General features: G+C 37.4%; 1 protein-coding gene across 1 annotated transcript in view; it reads right to left on the reverse strand.

Moving 5' to 3' along the window:
- SYTL5 (synaptotagmin like 5) overlaps nucleotides 1-22,470 on the reverse strand; it is a 148,527-nt gene that overhangs the window by 85,481 nt on the left and 40,576 nt on the right. The window contains exon 3 of the mRNA XM_020979637.2: nucleotides 5,342-5,551. Within this exon, the coding sequence (XP_020835296.1) occupies nucleotides 5,342-5,551 (210 nt within the window). The remainder of the gene's footprint in view (nucleotides 1-5,341; nucleotides 5,552-22,470) is intronic.

Genomic DNA, 22,470 nt, shown 5'->3' on the forward strand with positions numbered 1-22,470 from the left:
TAGGTAAATGTTTATTGAATTAAATGGAACCAACCATTTCCAAACCACTAGAGATGGCTTAAGGTAATGAGGAGGCACTTAAAAAGAAAATGCATTAGAAGTGGGTACTTCACTTTTCAGATAAATAAGGGATTTGATTTTTCAAATCAGGCCAGTACTGTGAGTACCCAAGAAAATTAAAGCAATTCCAGTTTATTTGCAGTTCCTTTGTCTTGCCCCTAAGGCTGTTGGTATTGAAACTCCCACCCTGTCTGCAAAAATTTCTTTCTGCTGAAACAGTGAAGAAGGTCTGTCTATTAGCACAGGGTTACAAGAGTTAGCTAACCTGAAGAAGAGCTTTTCCTGTTCCTAGCCCCCGGCAACAGGCCTTTCCCATCATGGTATACCACGTCCCCCATTCCTACCCTGTGTGCCCCTCCAACAACAGCCTTGTCCAATCCTAAGAGACCCCATACCCAATTCACCTCCTTCCTAAATTGGAACTTATATGAGCTTTGTCCTTTTGTTCCTTTGGGGAATCTCTGCTGTGGCAGGTGGGGCTCCGTTGCTGGCAAACTCAATAAATACTAGTTAGTTCCTAAATTTATGGTATTAGGTTTGGGTTATGGTTTTGACATGGGGCTTCAGTTCTGGTTTATGGCAGCTCCAACAATTTTACCCATAGCACCTAAAGTTATCCAAACACTTTCCCATAGCTAGTATTCAAGGAGACACTTCATAAACCTAATACAAATTTTAGCTTTAGCTAAAATAAAACAATTTCACAAATAGGGAAGTAAGGATAGACTGTTCATCTGAAAAAAGATGGGGGTGGGGGTGGATTGAAAGCTCAATGTGAGTCAATAGTATGATATGGCAGCCCATAGAACTAGTGTGATCTGAGGCACAATGTTCCAGAATAAGGAGGTAGTAATTGTATTGTTCTCTCTGTCTTATGAGACCACATATGAAGTTTTAGATACCAGAAGCTATAGATACAATAATTTAGGAAGGACATTGATCAACTGGAGTGGTTCCAGAATGAGGTCAGCCAGGATAGTGCCACATGAAGACTGGCTGAAGGAGCTGTAAGCATTTTTAGTCTGGAGCACAGAAGAATTAAGGTAGACAAGACAACCTTCAAGTATTTGAAGGAGGGTTATTAGGACAAGGGATCAGACTAACTGGGGAAGAGTAGTGGGTAGGAGTTAAAAACAAAGACAAACTTAAATTTGATGTCATCCTAACAATTAGAGCTATTCAGGGAAAAAAAAAGTGGGAGCCCTAGGCATCGGCTGATTCCCCCTCAAAGGGGCTTTTTCCTGGAAAAGCTGAATGACTACCTGCTGGCTGTGTTGTAGCGTTGATTCTTCTTCAGTGGCTTGTTGAACTACATGCATTCAGAGGCCTCCTTCTGACTCTTATGTCTGTTATTCTGGGAATATTATTTGATTTTTTTTGGTTTGGGGGCTTTTTGGAGACTAGTTTTCCCTATGTCATATGGGCTGGAAATGCACTGACCACTCAAGCAGCCCGATCCCTCAGCTGATTGGCATAGCAGCTTTGGCCCGCTCTCTTTCCTGCCTTAGTCAGTTTACCCTTCCCTATGCAGCCTGGTGAGCTCCCTTCCCCATCCCAGGGGCTTAACATATTGGTGAAAGACTTAGCGTGGCCATCTGACTGAGTTAGGCCACTGCAACTCAGGACCCCGAGCTCAAGCAATCCATCAGCCTCATCCTCGTCCTCAGCCTTCCCCGTAGCACCATGCCCAGCTGGGGGGAATTATATGAACATAATCATGCATCTGACAGTCATATAAGTGCAGTGTATTATTTCTCCACAAACAACAGTCAAAGTAAAGGTTGCAATAGCAACTTTTAAATTTAGACGTTCCTTCTAGCTGCATTTGGCTGTGCCTGGAAAACAGTCACAGATTATGATTAGTGACAATTTATTCTTTTAGCCTTCTGACAGCCAGCTGCCTCATCTGTGATACTTGGAAAACCGTTCTGTTCAGAAGACAAATGGACCTGACAGAATTCAGCCTATGACAGATTCTCTTGCAAGGATTGCCTTGGTTGGAGAAAGCTGACTGTGTGGCAGGTTAGGCATTCATCTGACTGGCTGATTATGAGCACTGTGTGCACTATGTCTCTCCACTTTGGAGGGTGGAAGGAACAGGTTATGCTACTGTCCTGGCCCTTTTTGCTTTTTTCCATTAAGTTCTATTCTGTTCTATATTTATTTGTGTCTGCCATTTATCTGCCTTTTAGACTACAAATGGTTTGGGAGTCAGAATTCTGTTATGTAATTGTATATCATTTCTGGCAATCTCCTCAGCCAACCTGCACACAGGGCATCTTCCTCATCTCCTTTTCCTTCCCTGCCCCACCCCCCAACCTTGGAATCTGCCCTAAAGCAAACTTTGAATTTGTCCAGACCAGGCCCTCTTACCGCTTCCTTTCTAGATAACATTTGTAAAGGGTTTTGCAAACCTTAAAGCTCTATGTAAATGCTAGGTATTATTATTGTTAATATTTTTAGATATATGACTGGCAGCTACCACTTCCCCTTCCCCCTTTTCCAGTTTTCCTTTCTGTGTGTCTTCTCCTTGAGATCAAGGAGGAAATTCCTTGAGATCAAAGACTATCTCACTGCCATTATCTATCTATCTATCTATCTATCTATCTATCTATCTATCTATCTATCTATCTAGGGAGGCAATTGGGGTTAAGTGACTTGCCCAGGGTTACACAGCTAATAAGTGTCTGAGGCTGGATTTGAACTCAGATCCTCCTGATTCCATGCCTGGTACTCTATCCACTGGGCCATCTAGCTGCCCCACTGCCATTGTTGTTATTATCATCATAATTGTCACTATTTTCACATCACACTGGCAGGTACATATTACTATTATCACCCCTTCCAATTTCCCTTTATATATTTTCTTCCCCCATTAGCGGGTAAGCTCCTTGAGGTCAGGGTAAATTTTAAAGTACTCTATTAAATAAGTCTACACTTAACCACTTTGTAACTTCATCAACTTGATTGCTTCTGTCTGTGCTCTGTACAAAGTAAATGCTTAATAAATACTTTATCTCTCTCTGTACTCAGTACTGCATTTCATATACAGAGTAGGCACTGGAAAATGTTTGCAAATTCTTGTTAAATATTTTAACTATTGTAAACAGTAGAGGACTATAAGCTGAAGGAGCAATTCTCAAGAGCCAGAGAGAAATATTACAGGAACACATCCCTAAATTTTTAATATAAAACAATAGGCAGATCCATAAAGCTAAACACTGCTTTGACCAGCCAGGATGCTGAGAGGTGGATGTTGCCAAGGTGAACAATGAGTGAGGTGACAGGAGTAGCCATGAAGGGCGGGGCTAGGATCTCATGCCACAAACAAGTGACAAGTGGCAAACTGAGATAACTTTTTGTTCTAGGCTGAGACTGGATGTGGAGAAAAGTATGTGAGAGAGAAGGGAAAAAAATAGTAAATGGAATGGAGGTTGGAAAGGAGATTGAGTTCCCCATTTCTGGAAATATTCATGCAAAGACTAAAAGACAGCTTGTCAAGGATGTGGCTTAGGTAACCTCTAAGCTACTTCCAAGTCTGGAATTTTATGGTCCTGTGAAAAGGGGAAAGGTAATAGAGGGATAAAATAAAAACAATCAAACAAACCCAAAACCATAAACTTTGCAATTTAAAAGGAGGGACCAGTTAGCAAAAATCTTCTTTTTCTTATCAGGAGGATTTTAATTAAGTTGTTAACCTACCTTTCTTCATCTATAGACACTGAAGAGGACAAACCTTTCACGACACTCTAATAGAAAAAGCACTGATCTGAGAAACAGACCTGGCTTGTTGTCCTCATTCTGCCATGGACCAACTGTGTGTCCAGTGGAAAGTTATTTATCTTCTCTCTGTTTCAGTTTCAGTCACCTACAAATAGTTTAAAGACTGATTGCCCTTCTAGAAATAATAGGGGACTCATGAGAATAAAATGGGATCTGCTTTGTGTTTTGTATACAGACATATATGTACATATTATACATATATGTGTATGTATATGTATGTAATTTTGTACATATGCATATACACATACACGTATATATACACAATGCATGCATACAAAAATGCACAACTTGTCTCTCTCATTAGAATGTGAGGTCTTAGAGGACAGGGATTGTTTTTAATTTTTTCTTTGTATCCCCAAACATTTGCTGATGCTGGATAAGAAGAATAAAAAGAGATCAATATGAGAAATAAGGTTATGGAACACAGCAGATTGTGGAAACCAAAGCAACACATCCAAATATAAGAATAACAGCTCTAAAGAAAGACATTAGCATCTCTGAAGAAGTCCTCTAGAGTTGCTCATTTCTTCTGGTCTTAAAGTACCATATTAATAAATACGTCTGTACGTGACCATTTTGTAACTTCATCAGTTTCCATTAAGTTCAGTGTAGATATGTAGATGATTCTGTGATTGTTAAGTCTGATGCCAGTCTCTTTCCTGAGCTCCAATCCCGAATCACCAACTGTACATTGGCCATTTAAAATTTGATTTCCTGTAGGCATCTCAAATTCGATATGTCCAATACAGAACTCATTATCCTTTGCCTAATATCCACCCTTCTTATGAACTTTCCTATTACTGTTGGGAATACCACACATTCTTTTAGTAGCCCAATTTTGCAACCTTGATGTCATCCTTAATACCTCACTTACCCCCACATAGCCAATGAGTTGTCAGATCTTGTCGTTTCTGTCTCTACAATTATTGCATATGTTCCCTTCTAGAGGCATCTAGAAGGTAGAATGGACAGAGCACTTGGCCTAGAGTTAGGAAGACCTGAGTTCAAATCCAACCTTAGATACCAGTTGTGTGAGCCTAGTCAAATCATTCAACCTCTGCCTCAGTTTTTCTTAACTGTAAAATGGGGATCATAATAGCACCTATCTTAAAGGTTTGTGGTGAGGATGGAATGAGATAATATATGTAAAGTATATAAATATGTATATTTAAATTCATAAATATATGTAAAAATTATATATGTAAAAATTATATGTAAAAATGTTAGCAGGAACAGACTATTGGGGTCATGCTGTCACCGATACCTGATAGCCTTCTTGTTTTCATGACAGTGACTCCAAAGCTCTTTTATGTGTGTTTGAGTACACACACATATACATCATGGATACACTAGAGCATTCCTAAATCTGAGGAGCAGAACTATTATTTCTTCTTCCTTTCTTAATTCTCATATTTAAATTATTCCTTCAATTCTCTTTGCCACTTCCATGACTTAAAGACTTAAAACCTCTGACTTCCAAGTAAAGGTATGAACTTACGCAATCCTGGCACAGACTGTGCATTTCCAATTGCCATCGATGCCCACAATACGACACTCACTGCAAACTCGGAGCGTACATGCTTGGCACACATCCCCCCGGTCAAAAATCAAGCCCAAATTTTTCTGACATCGAACACAAATCCTGCCGCCATCTTGCTGCCTTTTCCCACCTTTCCGTTTTGCTTCTAAAAGCTCATTTTTCAGCTTCCTAGAAAGACAAAGAAGAATTTTTCATCACAGTTAGCTTGAATTAATAAAAATCTTCATTCATTACTTTTAAGAAAACAAACCTGGAAAAAGACCACAATCCAATATGCTCAGCACTAATAAAAAAATCCACTTGCCCAAATTGATTCAAAAAGCTTCCAATGCCAACTGTTAACTGAGAAAGTAAAAATTTGCTTTACTTCAGGCTTCCATCGAGTTCAGTCAGTCAAGGAGAAAACTGAGGGTCAGAGAAGTTAAGGGATTTCTCTGAAGTCGCAAAGGTGGCATAGCTAGGATTTAAACTCAGAGTCTGTAACTCTAAATCCAGTTTAAACTCTCCACTGCACCATAATTCCTCTGGAGAAAACAAACAAACAAAAACTAAGGATCAGAGTGATTTACCCTGGGGCATAGAGTTAGAAGTATAATTGGCAAGATTTGAACCAAGGTCTTCCTGACAAATTCTGGTACCATTTGCTACACCAGTAGTGTCAGACTCAAATAAAAACTGATCCCTTCCAGCCCCATATTGACTCAGAAAACTACAAATAAAATTATTCATGTTGTATTGTGTTTTTGTCTATTTTGTTAAACATTTATATTATAATTGTTATACTATTGTATTATACATATATACATACTATATATATAGTATATTATATATACCATTATATTTGTTAAACAATTATATTTTAATCTAGCTTCGGCAGACTGATGAATTTTGCTGGTTTGTCACTTCTCTGCTACAACACATGCCTCTCAGATGAAGTAACTTAATGTACTTTACAGCTTTAAAGTATTGTACAAATAAAAGCTAGTATCACTGTTATTATATGCCTCCCTTTAAACTCACATAAAGGGAAGCCCTCACCAGAGGGTCCTACACATGTGGGACCTTCTCTATTGCTACATAAATAATATAAATCATTTGTAATATAATTTATGATATATAATGGGACAGCTAGCTGGCATGGTAGATAAAGCGCTGGGCCTGGAGTCAGGAAGACTTATCTTAGTGAGTTCAAATCTGACCTTAGACACTTACTAACTGTGATCCTGGGCAAGTCACTTAACCCTGTCTGTTTTTAGTTTCCTCATCTATAAAACAGGCTGGAGAAGAAAATGGCAAACTACTCCAGTATCTTTGCCAAGAAAACCCCAAATGGGGCTGCAAGAGTCAGACATGACCGAAATGACTAACAACAACAGCAATGTGACATAAAAAATTAGTTTCGCTAATTTATATCTGTTTCATTTCTCTGGAATATCACATTTGGGGTACTACCTTCTAACTCAGTTGCATTCCCCAATCTTGGGGCAAGTACAAAAAGCTTGTTTCATGAGTTCTGTTGCTTCCTCTTTACCAGGGTGACAGCAACAAATGTGAACCTAAACTGTAACAGTGGTCCTTTCCTGTAGAGGTCCAACACTAGATATGACTACAGAAATAAGAGGTTTTAAAATTACCTAAAGACATCCTAAGAGATCTAAACTCCTTTGGCTAATATGCAGGGCTATTCATCAGCTGTTCTGTTCAACCTTTCCAAGTTCATTATAGTCAGGGAGGCAAGCTAATCAGTTTATTAATTCCTTGCACCAGAATGACTCATCCCCATCATGCATCTACATATCTGCCATTCCTCCCTGTCTCCTTGCCAATTTATCTCCACCACTTATTTCAGTACCCTAATCAAGACTTATTGACTGCACACACAACCTTCCCTCGTTCCCTTTTGAATCCACACATTCACTTTCATTCTCCAGTTGTAGTATATCTGGGTATATCTGCCCTTTTTCACATTCTCTCTCTCTCTCTCTCTCTCTCTCTCTCTCTCTCTCTCTCTCTCTCTCTCTCTCTCTCTCAATGTCTCTCTGTCTCTCTCTCTCTGTCTCTCTGTCTCTCTCTCTCTGTCTCTCTCTTTCTCTCTCCTCCTCTCTCCTCCTTCTCTCCCTGTCTCTCATTCTTCCCTCCCTCCCCCTCTCTCTGTCTCTTTCCACTCTCTTCTTTCTCTTCCTGTTTTTGTCTGTCTCTCCTTTTCTCTCTCCTCTCTCTCCCTGTCTCTCATCCTTCCCTCCCTTCCCTCTCTGTCTCTGTCTTTCTCCTCTCTTTCCTCTTCTTCCTCCTCTCCTTTCCTCTCCCAAATTAATATAATGCCATGCTCACTGTCAAACTAACATTAATCTTTTATTGTATATAACACCAGTTTGTCAATACACATTCATATACATGACCTCATTTTATCTTCCCAATAAGCCTGTGAGGGAAGCAGGATATGAGGTATTATTCTGATTTTAAAGGTGAGAGAACTCGAGCCCAATAACTTGGCCAATGTCACACAGCGACACGATAACAGGATTGAGACCAGTATCTCTGTCTACTTACTACAAGCATGTGGAATGTCCTCTGTGTGGAGAGAAGGGCAGGAAACTCTCCAAAAACTCTAAAAGTTTAATCATGACAAACTTTTGTCCAGTAACTACTATTTGTGGAATACAGTTTTAGGTATCAGGAGAGACACAACATAAATGAAACACCATGCTTTGTTGTGGTAGTTTAGTCTTTTTTTCCAGTCACATTCAACCTTTTGTGACCCCATTTTGTATTTTCTTGGCAAAGATACTGTAGTGGGGTTTGCCATTTCCTTCCCCAGCTCATTTTCCGAATGAGGAAACTGAGGTGACAGGGTGAAGTGACTTGCTCAGGGTCACACAACTAATAAGTGTCTGAGGCTGGATTTGAACTCAGAAAGTTCAAACTTCCTGACTCCAGACCCAGAATTCTATCTACTGCACCACCTAGCTGCCTGACACCATGCCTATTTAATCTAATATGGATATGGTAGCATGGCATATACACAAACGTAACGTAAGCATACTCTCTATGATGTTGCCTTGAGCAACCTCATTTCATAGTGATACAGTAGGGAATATTCGAGTCAAATCTCACTATAATGTCTTGAAAGTACAGGTATGATGCCTTTGCACAGATCTGTGATCATGAAAGCTCTGATTCTTCCCACACCACAAGTTCTGTAAGACAACAGGTCTAGCCACCTAGATTGTGAGCTCCTTGAAGGCAGGTACTTTCTTTTGCTTTTAAAATTTTTTTTTATCCCTAGCATTTAGCACTGTGCCAAGCACACAGTAGTCAATGAATAGATGCTCACTGACTACTGATTGTCCAAGCATTTATTCAGTGTTTACTGTGTGCCTGGCACTGTGCTAACTCCCTGCCGTAGCTGTCTGTATCTCCTCTCATTAAGCTCTATAAGCTAACCATTGCCTACACCTGCTGGCCCTGGCCTTGATTCCATTCAGTTTGATACTGTTCTTCTCATCCCCAGTCCCCTTCCCTTTCTCTGGCTGCAATCAGCTTGGCTTTGTTCTAGTCAACTCAATACTCACTGATCCACTCAGTTTTATTCCTGTGGAATTGTCCTTTGTAACAGTGTTTCAATTAAAATGCTTTCATGGAGCAAATTCATGATGTGAAGCAAAGTTTACCAGTAATGCCAAATGGAATATGGTATGTATATGAGAGAAAATACAAAATACTGTGCCTGTCTCATTTCTGACTGAAGGCAAGGTTTCATGCTACAGATTATATCTGATCTGGCTCTTGAAGAATGTGGTGGATTTGGACAGGTAGAAATTTGGGGTGGGGGTATTTCAGTCCTGAGTAATGGTGTGAGCAAAGGCACTGAGACAAAATGACATAGGACATATTCAAGTTTGACTGAGAGAAGGCTAGAAAGGTGGAGGGGGCCAATTTGTTGAGGGTCTTGAATATGAGGCTAAGGATTTTGTACTTTATTCAGTAGTTTATTAGCAGCCATTGAAAGGCTTTGAGCTTGAAAGTTTGACATGATCAGATTTGTATAAAAGCAAGATTAATCTGGAACTGTTGTGAAGGATGACTTAAAGAGGGGAGAAACTGGAAACCCCAGGGGAAAAAAACAATAAAGCAAGCATTCCTAGCCCTGAAATGCAATTATATAGACTAAAAGAGACCAATATTTCCTCTGTGTTTCTGTATTCAAAGGACCTACATGATTCTAATAGTATTATCCAAGAAAAGCCTTGTGAAATCCCCTCTGGACGTTTATAAATGCTACAGATTTTAAAATAATGAAATGAGTTCACGTGCTAAGAACACTGTTATACTGCTTTAGAGATCTCAGCCCACGTTTTAAGCGTCTCAAGACACAAGTATAATAAAGTAGCATTTGTTCAAATATCTATAACAACCCGTAACAGAGGAATAAAAAATAGAAGTGAGGATCGTAAAGTATCCTAAAAGATGATAAACAGGCAGGATATGAAATGGGTAAGGAGGGAATTCCAGAGGCAAACTCTTCATGAAAAGAATCCTACTTTTGGGTCCTAGAAATGCATATAAAGGAAAGCAGATGTTCAATTTTTCAGTACTATCTTCTGTTTTCTCAGGTAGAGATGCTGGACATGTTCTGAGAAATTAAAAGCAATTTTGCCAGGCTTTCATATTAAACCATTTTCATGGTTTCTAGACGGAGATCTAATGTTGCCATAAAAATTACTCTGGGTCTGCAGTCCCAGAGGATAATAGGAATTGGGGCCTAGAATAAATCAGGTTGCAGGCATGAAGGCATTTTAATTAAAATGGAAAATAATATAGACACGCTAGTGCTAAAGTGCTTAGAGCTACTACCCTTCAGAATCATTAGTTATGCCATTGCATGTGGGGTAAGCTGTGGAAAACTGTGCTGGACAGCAAAACATTTCCAAAGAGTATAATCTGAAAAAGCAGGTCATTTAATGAGCAAAATGGTGAAATAATTGTTTTTATATACTTCTTCAACCTAAAATAATCTCAGCAATCTTAGAATAATTAAAGTGTAATTCTCAAGAAAAAAGAGAGAAACAAGGCACAAGGAAATAGCTTTATCTAATAAAACTTTGGAGAAATTAAATGCTTAAAGCACCTATTCACCATCCCCACCCCAACCCACAAGCTGGACACAGGCAGAGCAAGCAGAAACTTTCCAGACTTTTGTTTCTGGGTCCAGCTATAGTTTTCTTATAGTCCAGCTGGTTTTCTTCATGGCAGTGATTCAGTCTGAACACTCCTATAAGAAGCTGAAAATATTGATTCTGCTGAGCTATTCAAAAGAAAGGGACTTCAACTTGAATGGGGAACTGAGGATGAAGGGTAGTGGCAAATGTTGCAGAGCTGGTGGGAGAAAAGGACTGGAAGCTATCTATGGTCAGTCTTCTCTATATGATGAGTTGTTTAGTCATGTCTGACCCTTTGGGACCTCATTTGGGGTTTTCTTGGCAAAGGTACCAAAGTGGTTTGCCATTTCCTTCTCCAGCTCATTTATAGATGAGACTATTGAGGAAAACAGGGTTAGGTGATTTGCTCACGGTCACACAGCTAGTAAGTATCCAAGGCTGGGATTCAAACTCATGAAAAAAGGGTCCTCCTGGCTCCAAGCCTAGTACTTTATACACTGTACTACCTAGCTGCCACCAGTCTTCCCTACACAGATTTTATTTCTAAACAAGGAACCAGCTGAATCTACAGTTTGAGGAGGCTGAAGACATTTTTGTGCAGTCCTGGAAAGTGGAGGTATTAAAGAATAAGAAGAGAAGCCAGATAAGCTACTGAGAATATAAGAAAAAGATGGAAAGACAAAAAAGTCCAAGAGAGAAAGACTAGGTATAAGCTTAGCTTTAAAACAGATGCAGCTACAGCGACTTTCCTTTTATCATAAAGACAGAAGGAAAAACATTTAAAAATTTAATATATTAGGGGCAGCTAGGTGGTTCAGTGGATAGAGCACCAGCCCTGGAGTCAGGAGGACCTGTGTTCAAATCCAGCCTCTGACACTTGACACTTACTAGCTGCGTGACCTTGAGCAAGTCACTTAACTGCATTGCCTACAAAAAAAATTAAAATGTTGCAACACATTGAAGAAGTTTTATAATATGAAAAAAAGTGATCTAATGGAAAAGAGAATTCTATGGATCCTCTGAGAATCATGGAAAAACATTGGGAAATTCCAGAATAGTTCATAAGAGAAACCCAATTTTTAAAGAATTAAATGCTAACAATTGTTGGTGGAGCTGTGAAACAGTACAACTATTTTGGAAAGCAATTTGGAATTATGCAAACAAAGTGACTAAAATGTCTATACCTTTTCAACTAGAGACTGTATTACTGGGCTTATAACCCAAGGAAGCCACTGACAAGAAAAAAGGCTTCATATACTCCAAAATATTCACAGTAGCACTTTTTGTAAGAGCTAAGAATCAGAAACAAAGTAGATACCCATCCACTGGGTAGTATGGTACACAAATGTAATAGAATACTACTGTTCTATAAGAAATATTGTGTGTGATGAATACAAAGAAGCATAGAAAGATCACAGATAGAGCACCAGGCTTGGCGTCAGGAAGACCTGAGTTTAAATCCATGTTTAGACACTTACTAGCTGTGTTATCCTGGGCAAGTCAGTTGACCCCTGTTTGCCTCAGTTCTCTCAACACTAAAATGGGGATATTAATAGCACCTGCCTTGCAGGGCTGTTGTAAGGATCAAATGAGATGATAACTGTAAAGTGCTTAGCAAATAGTAAACATGATATAAACGTTAGCTATTATTATTATTAGAGTAGTTAGGGGTTGTGCAGTAGACAGTGTCAAGTCTGGAATCAGGCAGACTCATCTTCCTGAATTCAGATTTGGCTTCAGATATTTGCTAGCTGGTTGACACTGGGTAAGTCACTTAACCTTGTTTGCCTCAGTTTCCTCATTTGTAAAATGAACTGGAGAAGGAAATGGCAAACCACCCCAGTATCTTTACGAGAAAATCCCAAATAAAGCCCCAAAGAGTCAGACACAACTGAAAACAACTCAACAACAAATTATTATTATGATTATTTTATGAACTGATGTAGAGAGAAGTAAACAGAACCAAGAAAACAATATAGACAGTAATTACAACATACATGGGAAGAATGATGACAAAACAAAAAATTAAAAGTAAATGTAACAGGGAAGGGATTCTGAGAACATGGCAAAGTATGTCAGAAATTCCTGGCTCTCTAGATTTCCATCACAAACAAGACAGAACAGCACCTCAGGGTGAGCGCAGAGCAGCAAATATAAACAAGAATTAGGGTAGAGCAGTGGTCTTCCTGGGACAACTAGAGATGACCTTAGGAAAAACCTTAGGGACAGAGGTTTGGCCCAAGTGAAGTGCAAACACATCTAAGCCTTCTCAGCTGAAACAATAAACAAGCCCTGGGGCACTTGGGTTAGGAGAAAGCCTCAGACATAGGAACCTTCACCTCACAGTCAGTGTGAGGGTCAGGCACCTAAGTAGGAAAGACTGAAGGGCTCTCTGCTGTCAAGGTACACCAGGCCCAGCTGGGCTGATCAGACTGACTATGAAAAGGAGCTAGCACACACCTGATGGGGGCAGGTAGCAGAAGGGAAGGGACACTGATGGCTGTGGGCACTTACAGGACAGCTGAGTCCCTGGTTTAGGTTCCAGGCCAGAGGGGAGAGCTGAAGGTTGCAGCCGCTAGAGGGTCCGCAGGGAGCAAGAGCATTTGAAGCACAGAATGGCTGGGAAACCTAGCTATGGCTTAGGGGTGGAGAGGAGTGTGGAGGCTGGACCCCAGACAAAGCTCAGAAAAGAAAAACAGTAAGAAGGACCTGAGGCCTGGGGCACCATTTCTCATGACCTGGGACTAAAGCTGATTATAATAATAAGCTGCTACAAATAAATAAAATAAAATAAAATAAAATAAATAAAACAAAACAAAACAAAATAAAATAAAATAAAATAAAATAAAATAAAAATAAGAATGAATAAGCAAAGGAGAAAGAACCCAACCATAGATAGCTGCTATGGGGATAAGAAGATATCCTCATATTCAGAGGAAGATAGTGAAGTAAAAAAACAAAAGCTATTCCTACCTAAAAAGCAACATCAAATGGTCATGAGCCCAAAAAGAGCTCTTGGAAGAACTTTAAAAGGACATCAAAAATCAGGAGATTGAGGAAAAATTAGGGAAAAAAATAAGAGCAATCCAAGAAAATTAAGAAAATTATGAAAAGAAAGTCAACCAATTACAAGAAAAGATCCAAAATCTTAAGGAAGAAAACAATTCCTTGAAAACTGGAATCAGGCAAGGGGAAGTGAATGACATTATAAGACACCAAAAAATAATAAAACAAAATCAAAAGAATATAAAAATAGAAGAAAATATGAAACATCTCAGTAGAAAAACAATTGATCTGGAGAAGAGAACAAGAAGACATAATATAAAAATTATTGGACACAACCCCAATTGCCTAAAAAAATTAAAGTTATTGGACTACCTGAAAGATACAATTAAAAAAAAAAGAATATTGATACAATATTAAAAGAAATAGTTAAAGAAAATTGCCCTGAAGTTCTAGAACAAGAGAATAAAAAATTTCCAGCTTAAGGAGAAATAAGCAACAAGAAAATATACAATTCAAATACTGCAGAACCACAATCAGAATTAAAGAACTAGCAGCCCCTACATTAAAAGACCATAGGCCCTGTAACACTATATTTTGAAGAGCAAAAGAGCTGGGACTGCAGACTTACCCATCAAAGTTTAGTATAATTCTGAAGAAAAAAAGGAAATTTAATGAATTGAAGGTATTTGTGACAAAAAGATCAGAACTTAATAGAAAATTTGGCATATAAGATCCAGAAGAAATATAAGGTAAATATTAAAGACCAATTACAAGGGACTCAATAAGGTCAAACTGTTTACTTCTTATATGTGAAAATGTTATCCTTAAGACCCTCATCAGTACTTGTGTAGTTTGAAAGAAAGGTTAGGCTGAGATGAGTGTGATGGGATGATTCTAAAGTAACAAAATTGGGTAAGAAAAGGTAAAAAGTAGCAATTATCTCTTACAAATGAGATGTAACAGGGGCAGCTAGGTGGCACAGTGGATAGAGCACCAGCCCTAAAGTCAGGAGAATCTGAGTTCAAATCTGACCTCAGACCAAACACTGGATATTTACTAGCTGTGTGACCCTGGGCAAGTCACTTAACCCTGATTGCCTAAAAAAAAAAATGAGATGTAACAGGAAGAATTGATACACAGAAAACAAGTGGGAGTGGAGGGCTGGTAGTGCTGGAACTTTATTCTCATCAGATCTGGGTTAAAGAGGGAACAACATATACATGTAGAAGAGTATAAAAGTCTTCCAAATTTATAAAGAAATAAGAAGACTAGAACACAGGAATGGAGGGGGGTGTCCTTTAGATGGGTATATAGATTAAGATTTAGGAGGGTAGGGGAGAGATAAAGGGAAGGACGACTGTTAGAGGAGTGGGTCGAATAAGTAATAGGAGGGTAAGGGGAGAGGATAAGTGGGGAATTCTTTAAAAAGGTGTGAATTAGGGAGGTAGTGGTTAGAAGTAAACTAGAGGAGGTATAGGGTAAAAGAGAGGCTAAGAAGGACAATGGTGAAGAAAAATAGGATGGAAAGAAATATACAAATATAACTTTGAATGTGAATGGGATGCACTTACCCATAAAATGGAAACCGCAGAGTGGATAAAAATCAGAATCTGACAATATATTGCTTACAAGAAACATATTTTAAAATGAGAGATAAACACATTTAAAGGGCTAGAGTAAAATGTATTATGCTTCAGCTGATGTAAAAAAAAAAGCAGGGGTAGCAATCATGATCTCAGACAAAGTTAAAGCCAAAATAAATTTATCTAAAAGAGAGAAACAGGGAAACTACATTATGATAAAATGTATCATAGACAATGAAGCAATATCAATATTAAACCTATATGCACCAAATACTATAGCATCTACATTTTTAAAAGAAAAGTTAAATGAATTATAGGTGGAAGTAAATAGTAGTACTATAATAGTGAGAGACTTTTATCTTCTTCTCTCAAAACTAGACACATCTAACCAAAAAATTAAGAGAAGTGAATAGAATTTTAGATAAGCTAGATATGATAGCTATCTGGAGAGAACTGAATGGGAATAGAAAGGAACACACCTTTTCCTGAGTGACAACTTTTGAAAGATTGACCAATATATAGGGGCATAAAAATTTTATAGCCATAAGTGGAAATATCAAATGATTCTTTTTCAGCCCACAATGCATAAGGGACCAAGGAAACAGAAAAAAATTAATTGGAGACTAAATAACCTAATCTTAAAGAATGAGTGGGGATTAAAGAACAAATTATAGAAATAATCAATAATTTCATTAAAGAGAATGACAATTATGAGAGAACATATCAAAACCTATAGGATACAGCAGAAGCAATAATCAGAGGATAATGTATATCTTTAAGTATTTATATCAATAAAACAGAGAAAGAGCAGACCAATGAATTGGGTATGCAATTAAAAAAAACTAGAAAATGAACAAATTAAAAATCTCCAATTAAATACTAAATTAGAAATCCTAAAAATTAAAGGTAAAATTAATAAAATTGAGTGTAAAAAAACTATTTAATTAATAAATAAAACTAGGAGTTGGTATTATTTAAAAAAACAATAAAACAGGTAAACCACTGGTTAATATCATTTTAAAAAGAGAAATAAAATTCAAATCACTAGTATTAAAAATGAAAAGTGATTACATGACTAACAAAGATGAAATCAAAGTGATTATAGGGAGTTATTTTACCTGATTACTTGCCAATAAATTTAACAATTGAAGTGAAATGGAAGAATATTTAGAAAAATATAAACTGCCTAGATTAGCAGAAGCAGAAATAGAATATCTAAATAGACCTATTTTGGAAAAAGAAATTGAACACACCACAAATGAGCTTCCTAAGAAAAATGCACTACCATCAGACAGATTTACAAGTGAATTCTATCAAATATTTTAAGACCAACTAATTCCAATACTAAAAAAATTATCTGGAAAAATAGGCTAAGAAGGGGTCCTACCAAACTCCTTTTTGTGAAACAAATATTATACTGATACTTAAATCAGGAAGAGTAAAAATAGAAAAAAAAATTATAAACCAATTTCATTAATTAATGTGGATGCCAAAATCCTAAATAAAATACTAGCTAAAATATTACAACAATATATTACAAAGATTATATATTATGACCAAATAGGATTCATGCCAGGAATCCAGGGATAGTTTAACATAAGAAGAACTAGCAACATAATTCATAATAACAAAAACCATATGATTGTATCAATAGATGCAGAAAAAGCATTTGATTAAGTACAACACTTTTTCTATTAAAAACACTTGAAAGTTTAGGTATAAATGGGCTTTTCCTTAAAATGATAAGAAGCATTTACTTAAAACCACCAGAAAGCATTATTTGTAATGGGGATAAGTTAGAAGACTTCCCAGTAAGATCAGGTGTAAAACAAAGATGTCACCAAATTATTCAATATTGTATTGGAAATCTTAGCAATAGCAATAAGACAGAAGGAATAAGAATGGTCAATGAAGTAATAAAACTATCTCTTTTTGCAGATGATATGATGATATACTTTGAAAATCCTAGACTCAACTAAAAAGTTATTTGAAATAATTAATAATTTTATCAAAGTAGCAGGATATAAAGTAAACCTACATAAATCATCAGCATTCTGTTATATCACCAACAGGACCCTGTAGGAAGAGATAGCTAGAGATACCCCATTTAAAATAACTCTAGGGGGCAGCTAGGTGGTGCAGTGGATAGAGCACCAGCCCTGGATTCAGAAGGACCTGAGTTCAAATCTGGCCTCAGACACATAACACTCACTACCTATGTGACCCTGGGCAAGTCACTTAACCCCCATTGCCCAACCAAAAATAAAATAAAGTAAAATAAAATAACTTTAGACCTGGAAATACACCTGCTAAAACAAACCGAGGAACTACATGAACAAAATCATAAAAACTTTTTGTACAAATAAAATCAGATTTAAATAAATGGCAAAAAATTAATTGTTCATGGGTAGGAAGGGCCAATATAATAAAAATGAAAATTTAACCTACATTAATCTATATATTTAATGCCATCCTAATTAAATTACCAAAAATTATTTTACTGAGCTAGAAAAAATAATAACAAAATTTATTTTGAAGAAAAAAAGGTCAAGAATATCAAAGGAACTAATAAAAAATGAAAAGAAGGTTTAGCAGCTTCAGATTTTAAATTATATTATGAAGTAACAATTATCAAACCTATCTGGTGCTGGCTGAGAAATAGAAAGGTAGATGAGTGGAGCAGAGTAGACATACAATTTACAGCAGCAAATGAATATAGTAACTTAGTGCTTGACAAGTATAAAGACTTAAGTTTTCCAGAAAAGAATTCATTATCTGGTAAAAACTGTTGGGAAAGTTGGAAAGCAGTCTGGCAAAAATTGGGCATAGACCAATATCTTACGTGACTTAACAAGATAAGGTCAAAATGGATACGTGACCTAGAGATAAAGGGAGATAGTACAAGAAAATTTGAAGAATATGGAATATATTACCTGTCAGATTTATGGATAGGTGACCACTGAAAAGTACGGAATGGATAATATAATTACATTAAATTAAACACGTTTTGTACAAAAAAACCCAATGTAGCCAAGAACAGAAGGAAAGCAGAAAACTTGGGGAAATACTATATAAAATTCCTCAGATAACAGTCTCATATCTCAAATATATAAAGAACTTTTGTCGAATATATAAGAATATGAGTCATTTCCCAATTGATCAATGGTCAAAGGATATGAATAGGCAATTTTCCAATGAAGAAATCAAAACCATTTATAGTCACATGAAAAAATGCTTTAAATCATTATTGATTAGAGAAGTGCAAATCAAAACAACTTTGAGATGTCATTTTACACCTACCAGATTGGCTAAAATGATAGGAGAGTAAAACAACAACTATTGGAGGAGAATATTGAGAAATTGGGAGCTTAATTCATTGTTGGTGGATCTATGAACTGATGTAACCATTTTGGAGAGTGTGTGGGACAGAGACCACCTACCCAAATTAAAACCAGAGTCTTGACAAAAGTTTGCAAAAAGTAGAAATCTCTTTATTGACTTTCTTGAGAAAAGGCACCCACATCAGCCCAAGAGAGTGTGAGAGCTCTTTGTTTAAGGCAATATATAGACCCTAATGCAGCAGCCCACCCTAATCCCCTTCCCGTCGGCTCATTGTCTGAGCCTCAGGTGTACAATCTATTTGTGTAAAAACTACCCCAGTGACAGAGAGAACAAAGAGGTATAGAAATTATATTAGCATGTTCCCCTTTTCAGGGCCTTACAGTTTCAGCAGCCTTTTACCCAAGGTCATAAAACTAGCTAGAGGATGAGATAGACAGGATGCTCTTATGGCTCAGGAATTTCTGCTAACACTATCTAAGATCAGGGGAGGGAGAAGGCTAGGGGAGGGGGTCTTGTATTCTGATGGGTCTTCTCTTAGTGTTGGTACACATGTACCACTCAAAAGCAACAATACCAGAACCATTAACAAGAACTAATGACCCTTGGAGGAGGCTTCTCTTCTGAGAGATCATCTCTCACAGAGAGCAGTTTGGAATTATGCCCAAAGAATTACTAAACTGCTAAACCCTTTGACTCAGTAATATCATTAGGTCTGTTTCCCAAGATGATTAGGGGAAAAGGAAAAGAACCTATATATTCTAAAATATTTATAGCAGCTCTCTTTGTGGTGGCAAAGAACTGGAAATTGTGGGGATGCTGGTCAACCGGGAAATGGCTAAACAAATTATAGTGTACGTTTGTGATAGAATACTGCTCTGCTATAAGAAATGATGAGCTTGATGATTTTAGAAAAACATGGAAAGACTTGCACAAAATAATGAAGAGTGAAATGAGCCAGAACCAAGAGAATGTTGTATGCAGTAACAGCAATACTGTTTTAAAAAAAACTTTGAGCAACCAAGTCATTCTGGCTATCGTAAATACCTAAATTAACTACAAAGGTCCTATGAAGGAAGATATCGTTAAATCCAGAGAAAGAACAGTATGTGTGTGTGTGTGTGTGTGTGTGTGTGTATGTGTGCCCTTTTGTGAGGTGGGAAGTCGACAGGTGTTACACATCACACATGTTCAGCTTCTTAAATATATTGATCAGTTGTGCTGCCTTTTGTTTTGCTCACTAAAAAAAATACTATTTGTCATATGGGCTGATACTCTGGGAAGAAGAGGCAGAGGGATACATGGGATAACCATGGAAATATAAGAAACAGAAAAGATCAATAAAACCTATTTTAAAAGAAACATTTGCCCTTTAAATCTAATTAAAAGGACTTTGTATTGCAAGGAAGTAGGGGTTGGGGGAGAAGAGAAGATTGTCCACATAGATCTGATATGTCTAGCCCTTCAAAGTAGCAGGTAAAACAGAGAAGGAGTAGAAATAATGAGGAGTAATAATTCATAAGAAACAATACTCGAGAAGAAAGCCATTAATAAAAGTCATAGCCTTAGTGTGTTTACTTTCTATTCATATGAGACCACTTTAGGTTAGACCCTCATTATCTCTGGACTACTGAAATACCATTCTAATTGGTCTCTGTCACTGAAATCTCTCCTCTCTTCAGTTGTTGTTGTTTGTCCTTCCTTCTTGAAGAAGACCACAACATCAAGGAGGTGATGCCATGACATGCAAGTGGGTTGGCATCTCCAGTCTTCCTGATCTATATGTCACCTCTCTTCCATTGGTCCCCTACACAACTACCAAACAGGTTTTCCTAAAGCGCAGGTCTGATGGCATCACTCCCTCAATACATTCCAATGGCTTCCTACGCTTCTAGGATCAACTATAAGCTCTGCTGTTTAGCATTTAAAGCAGTTCATAATCTGATCCTCCCTAACTTTCTTATACTTCTCCACATATGATAATAATAATTAGAGGATAATAACAATAATTAGAATGTACCTAGCACATTCAGGTTTGCTAAGTGTTTTGCAAAAGACATCTCATTTTATCTTCACAACAACCCTGGGATATAGCTAGGGGAAGGGAAGGGAATAAGAATTTACATAGCTCCTACTATGAGCCAGACAATGTCCTAAATGCTTAAAACACACACACACACACACACACACACACACACACACACACACACACACACACGAAACAAACACCAAAAACCCCCACACAAATATTATCTTATTTGTCCTCACAACAACCCTGAGAAGCAGGTGCTATTATTATCTTCATTTTATAGTTGAGGAAACCAAGGCAAACAGAGGTTAAGTGACAACTAATAAATGTCTGAGATTGGATTTGAACTCAGGTCTTGGGTCCAGTCTTCTATCCAATGTACCACCTAGCTGCTTAGATAGATAGCTAGGCAGGCAGACAGACAATGTATATGTGTGTTTTTAAAATATATTGTTTCCTTCAAAATGCCTTTAAAATGAAACCTTTCCTGTTCTCTCCAGTTGCCAAATCCCTCCCTCTGCATCTCCAGTAAATTTACCTTGTATTTATCTTACATATGCATCTCTATGTACGTTCTATCTCCCCATCAAATGTAAGCTCCACAAGGGAAGAAACTGTTTCACTTCTGTGTTACATTATGATAAACATTTATTAAGCACCTATTATATGACAGACACTGTGCTACACTTCAGAGATACAAATAAGAAAAAGATAGTGCCTGCCCTCAAGGAGTTTACAATCTAATGGGGAAAGACAATAGATAAAAGTTGAAAAATGTGGTGGGGGAACATGCCAGAGGATAACTGGCATGGAACGTGATGATGATGTTGGAATCAAAACCAAGCTGCAGCTAGGGGCAAATGAAGAGTTTTGCTTTTGTGTTCCTATGGTCTAGGAGAGTGCTTGGTACATTGGAGGCACTTCATAAAAATTTGACTAACTTACTAATTGATGGATTGAACTGTATAACCTCAGAAATAGAAGCAAAGTTGACCTCATTGTTGAGACTTTGTGGGGATGGGTCTCATGACTAGAATTTGAGATTGTAAGGATAATATTAGCAAACTGTTCCTGGAAAGAACAGAGCCAAATTATTTTCTCTGTTGTCTTCTGGCCTTTTTTGGCCAGGCTGGGGGGTAGAGACAAGGGAACAAGAAAATATGAGGAAGGGGACACAGAAGTTAAATGTTGTGAAAAACCAAAAAAAAGACGAAAACATATTACTTCCTCAACTAAGATAAAATCCTTAATTTTAATAAAATGTAGAACTTTTGCATTCTTTGTGCTACATGTTTTCCTCATTGCTATACCAATGTAGTCACCAAAAAATTATATGATATATAGAACTAAAGTCTTAAATATGACAGAAGTCAGTTTATTATCCCAAGTGGTGGATGTTAAAGAAGAGGAGAATCTATTCCTAGGATCAATTTAATTCAACTCAATGTTGTTCAATCTTCTCAGCTGTGTCCAACTATTCATGACCCCATTTGGGATTTTCTTGGCAAAGTGGTTTGCCATTTCCTTTTCCAGCTCATTTTACAAATGAGGAAACTGAGGCAAACAAGGTAAAATGACTTGCCGAGGTCACACAGCTACTAAGTGTTGGAGGCCAGATTCAAACTCTAGAAGATAGGTCTTCTTGACTTCAGGCTTTGCACTCTATCCACTATGCCACCAAACTACCTTTAGTTCAACTCAGTAAAACAAGTATTTTTTAAATGCCTTGTGCCAGGCACTATGCTAAGTGCCACAGATATAAAGACAAAGAATAAAAGCAGTCCCTGTCCTCATGCTTACATTCTTTATTCTGCATACATGTTACACCCAAATATTTGGCTCTAAAATTTCTTTTAGAAATTTTCAGCTCTCTTCAGATGGCTTTTGTTTCCACACAACTATTTTCACTCCAGGAACTGCTTTCATCAACAACCGGCATCAGATTGCTTAAGCATTACCATCCCTTTGAGA

Source organism: Phascolarctos cinereus, unplaced genomic scaffold, assembly GCF_003287225.1.
Source record: "Phascolarctos cinereus isolate Bilbo 61053 unplaced genomic scaffold, phaCin_HiC Scaffold_726;HRSCAF=1367, whole genome shotgun sequence".
Classification (NCBI taxonomy): domain Eukaryota; kingdom Metazoa; phylum Chordata; class Mammalia; order Diprotodontia; family Phascolarctidae; genus Phascolarctos; species Phascolarctos cinereus.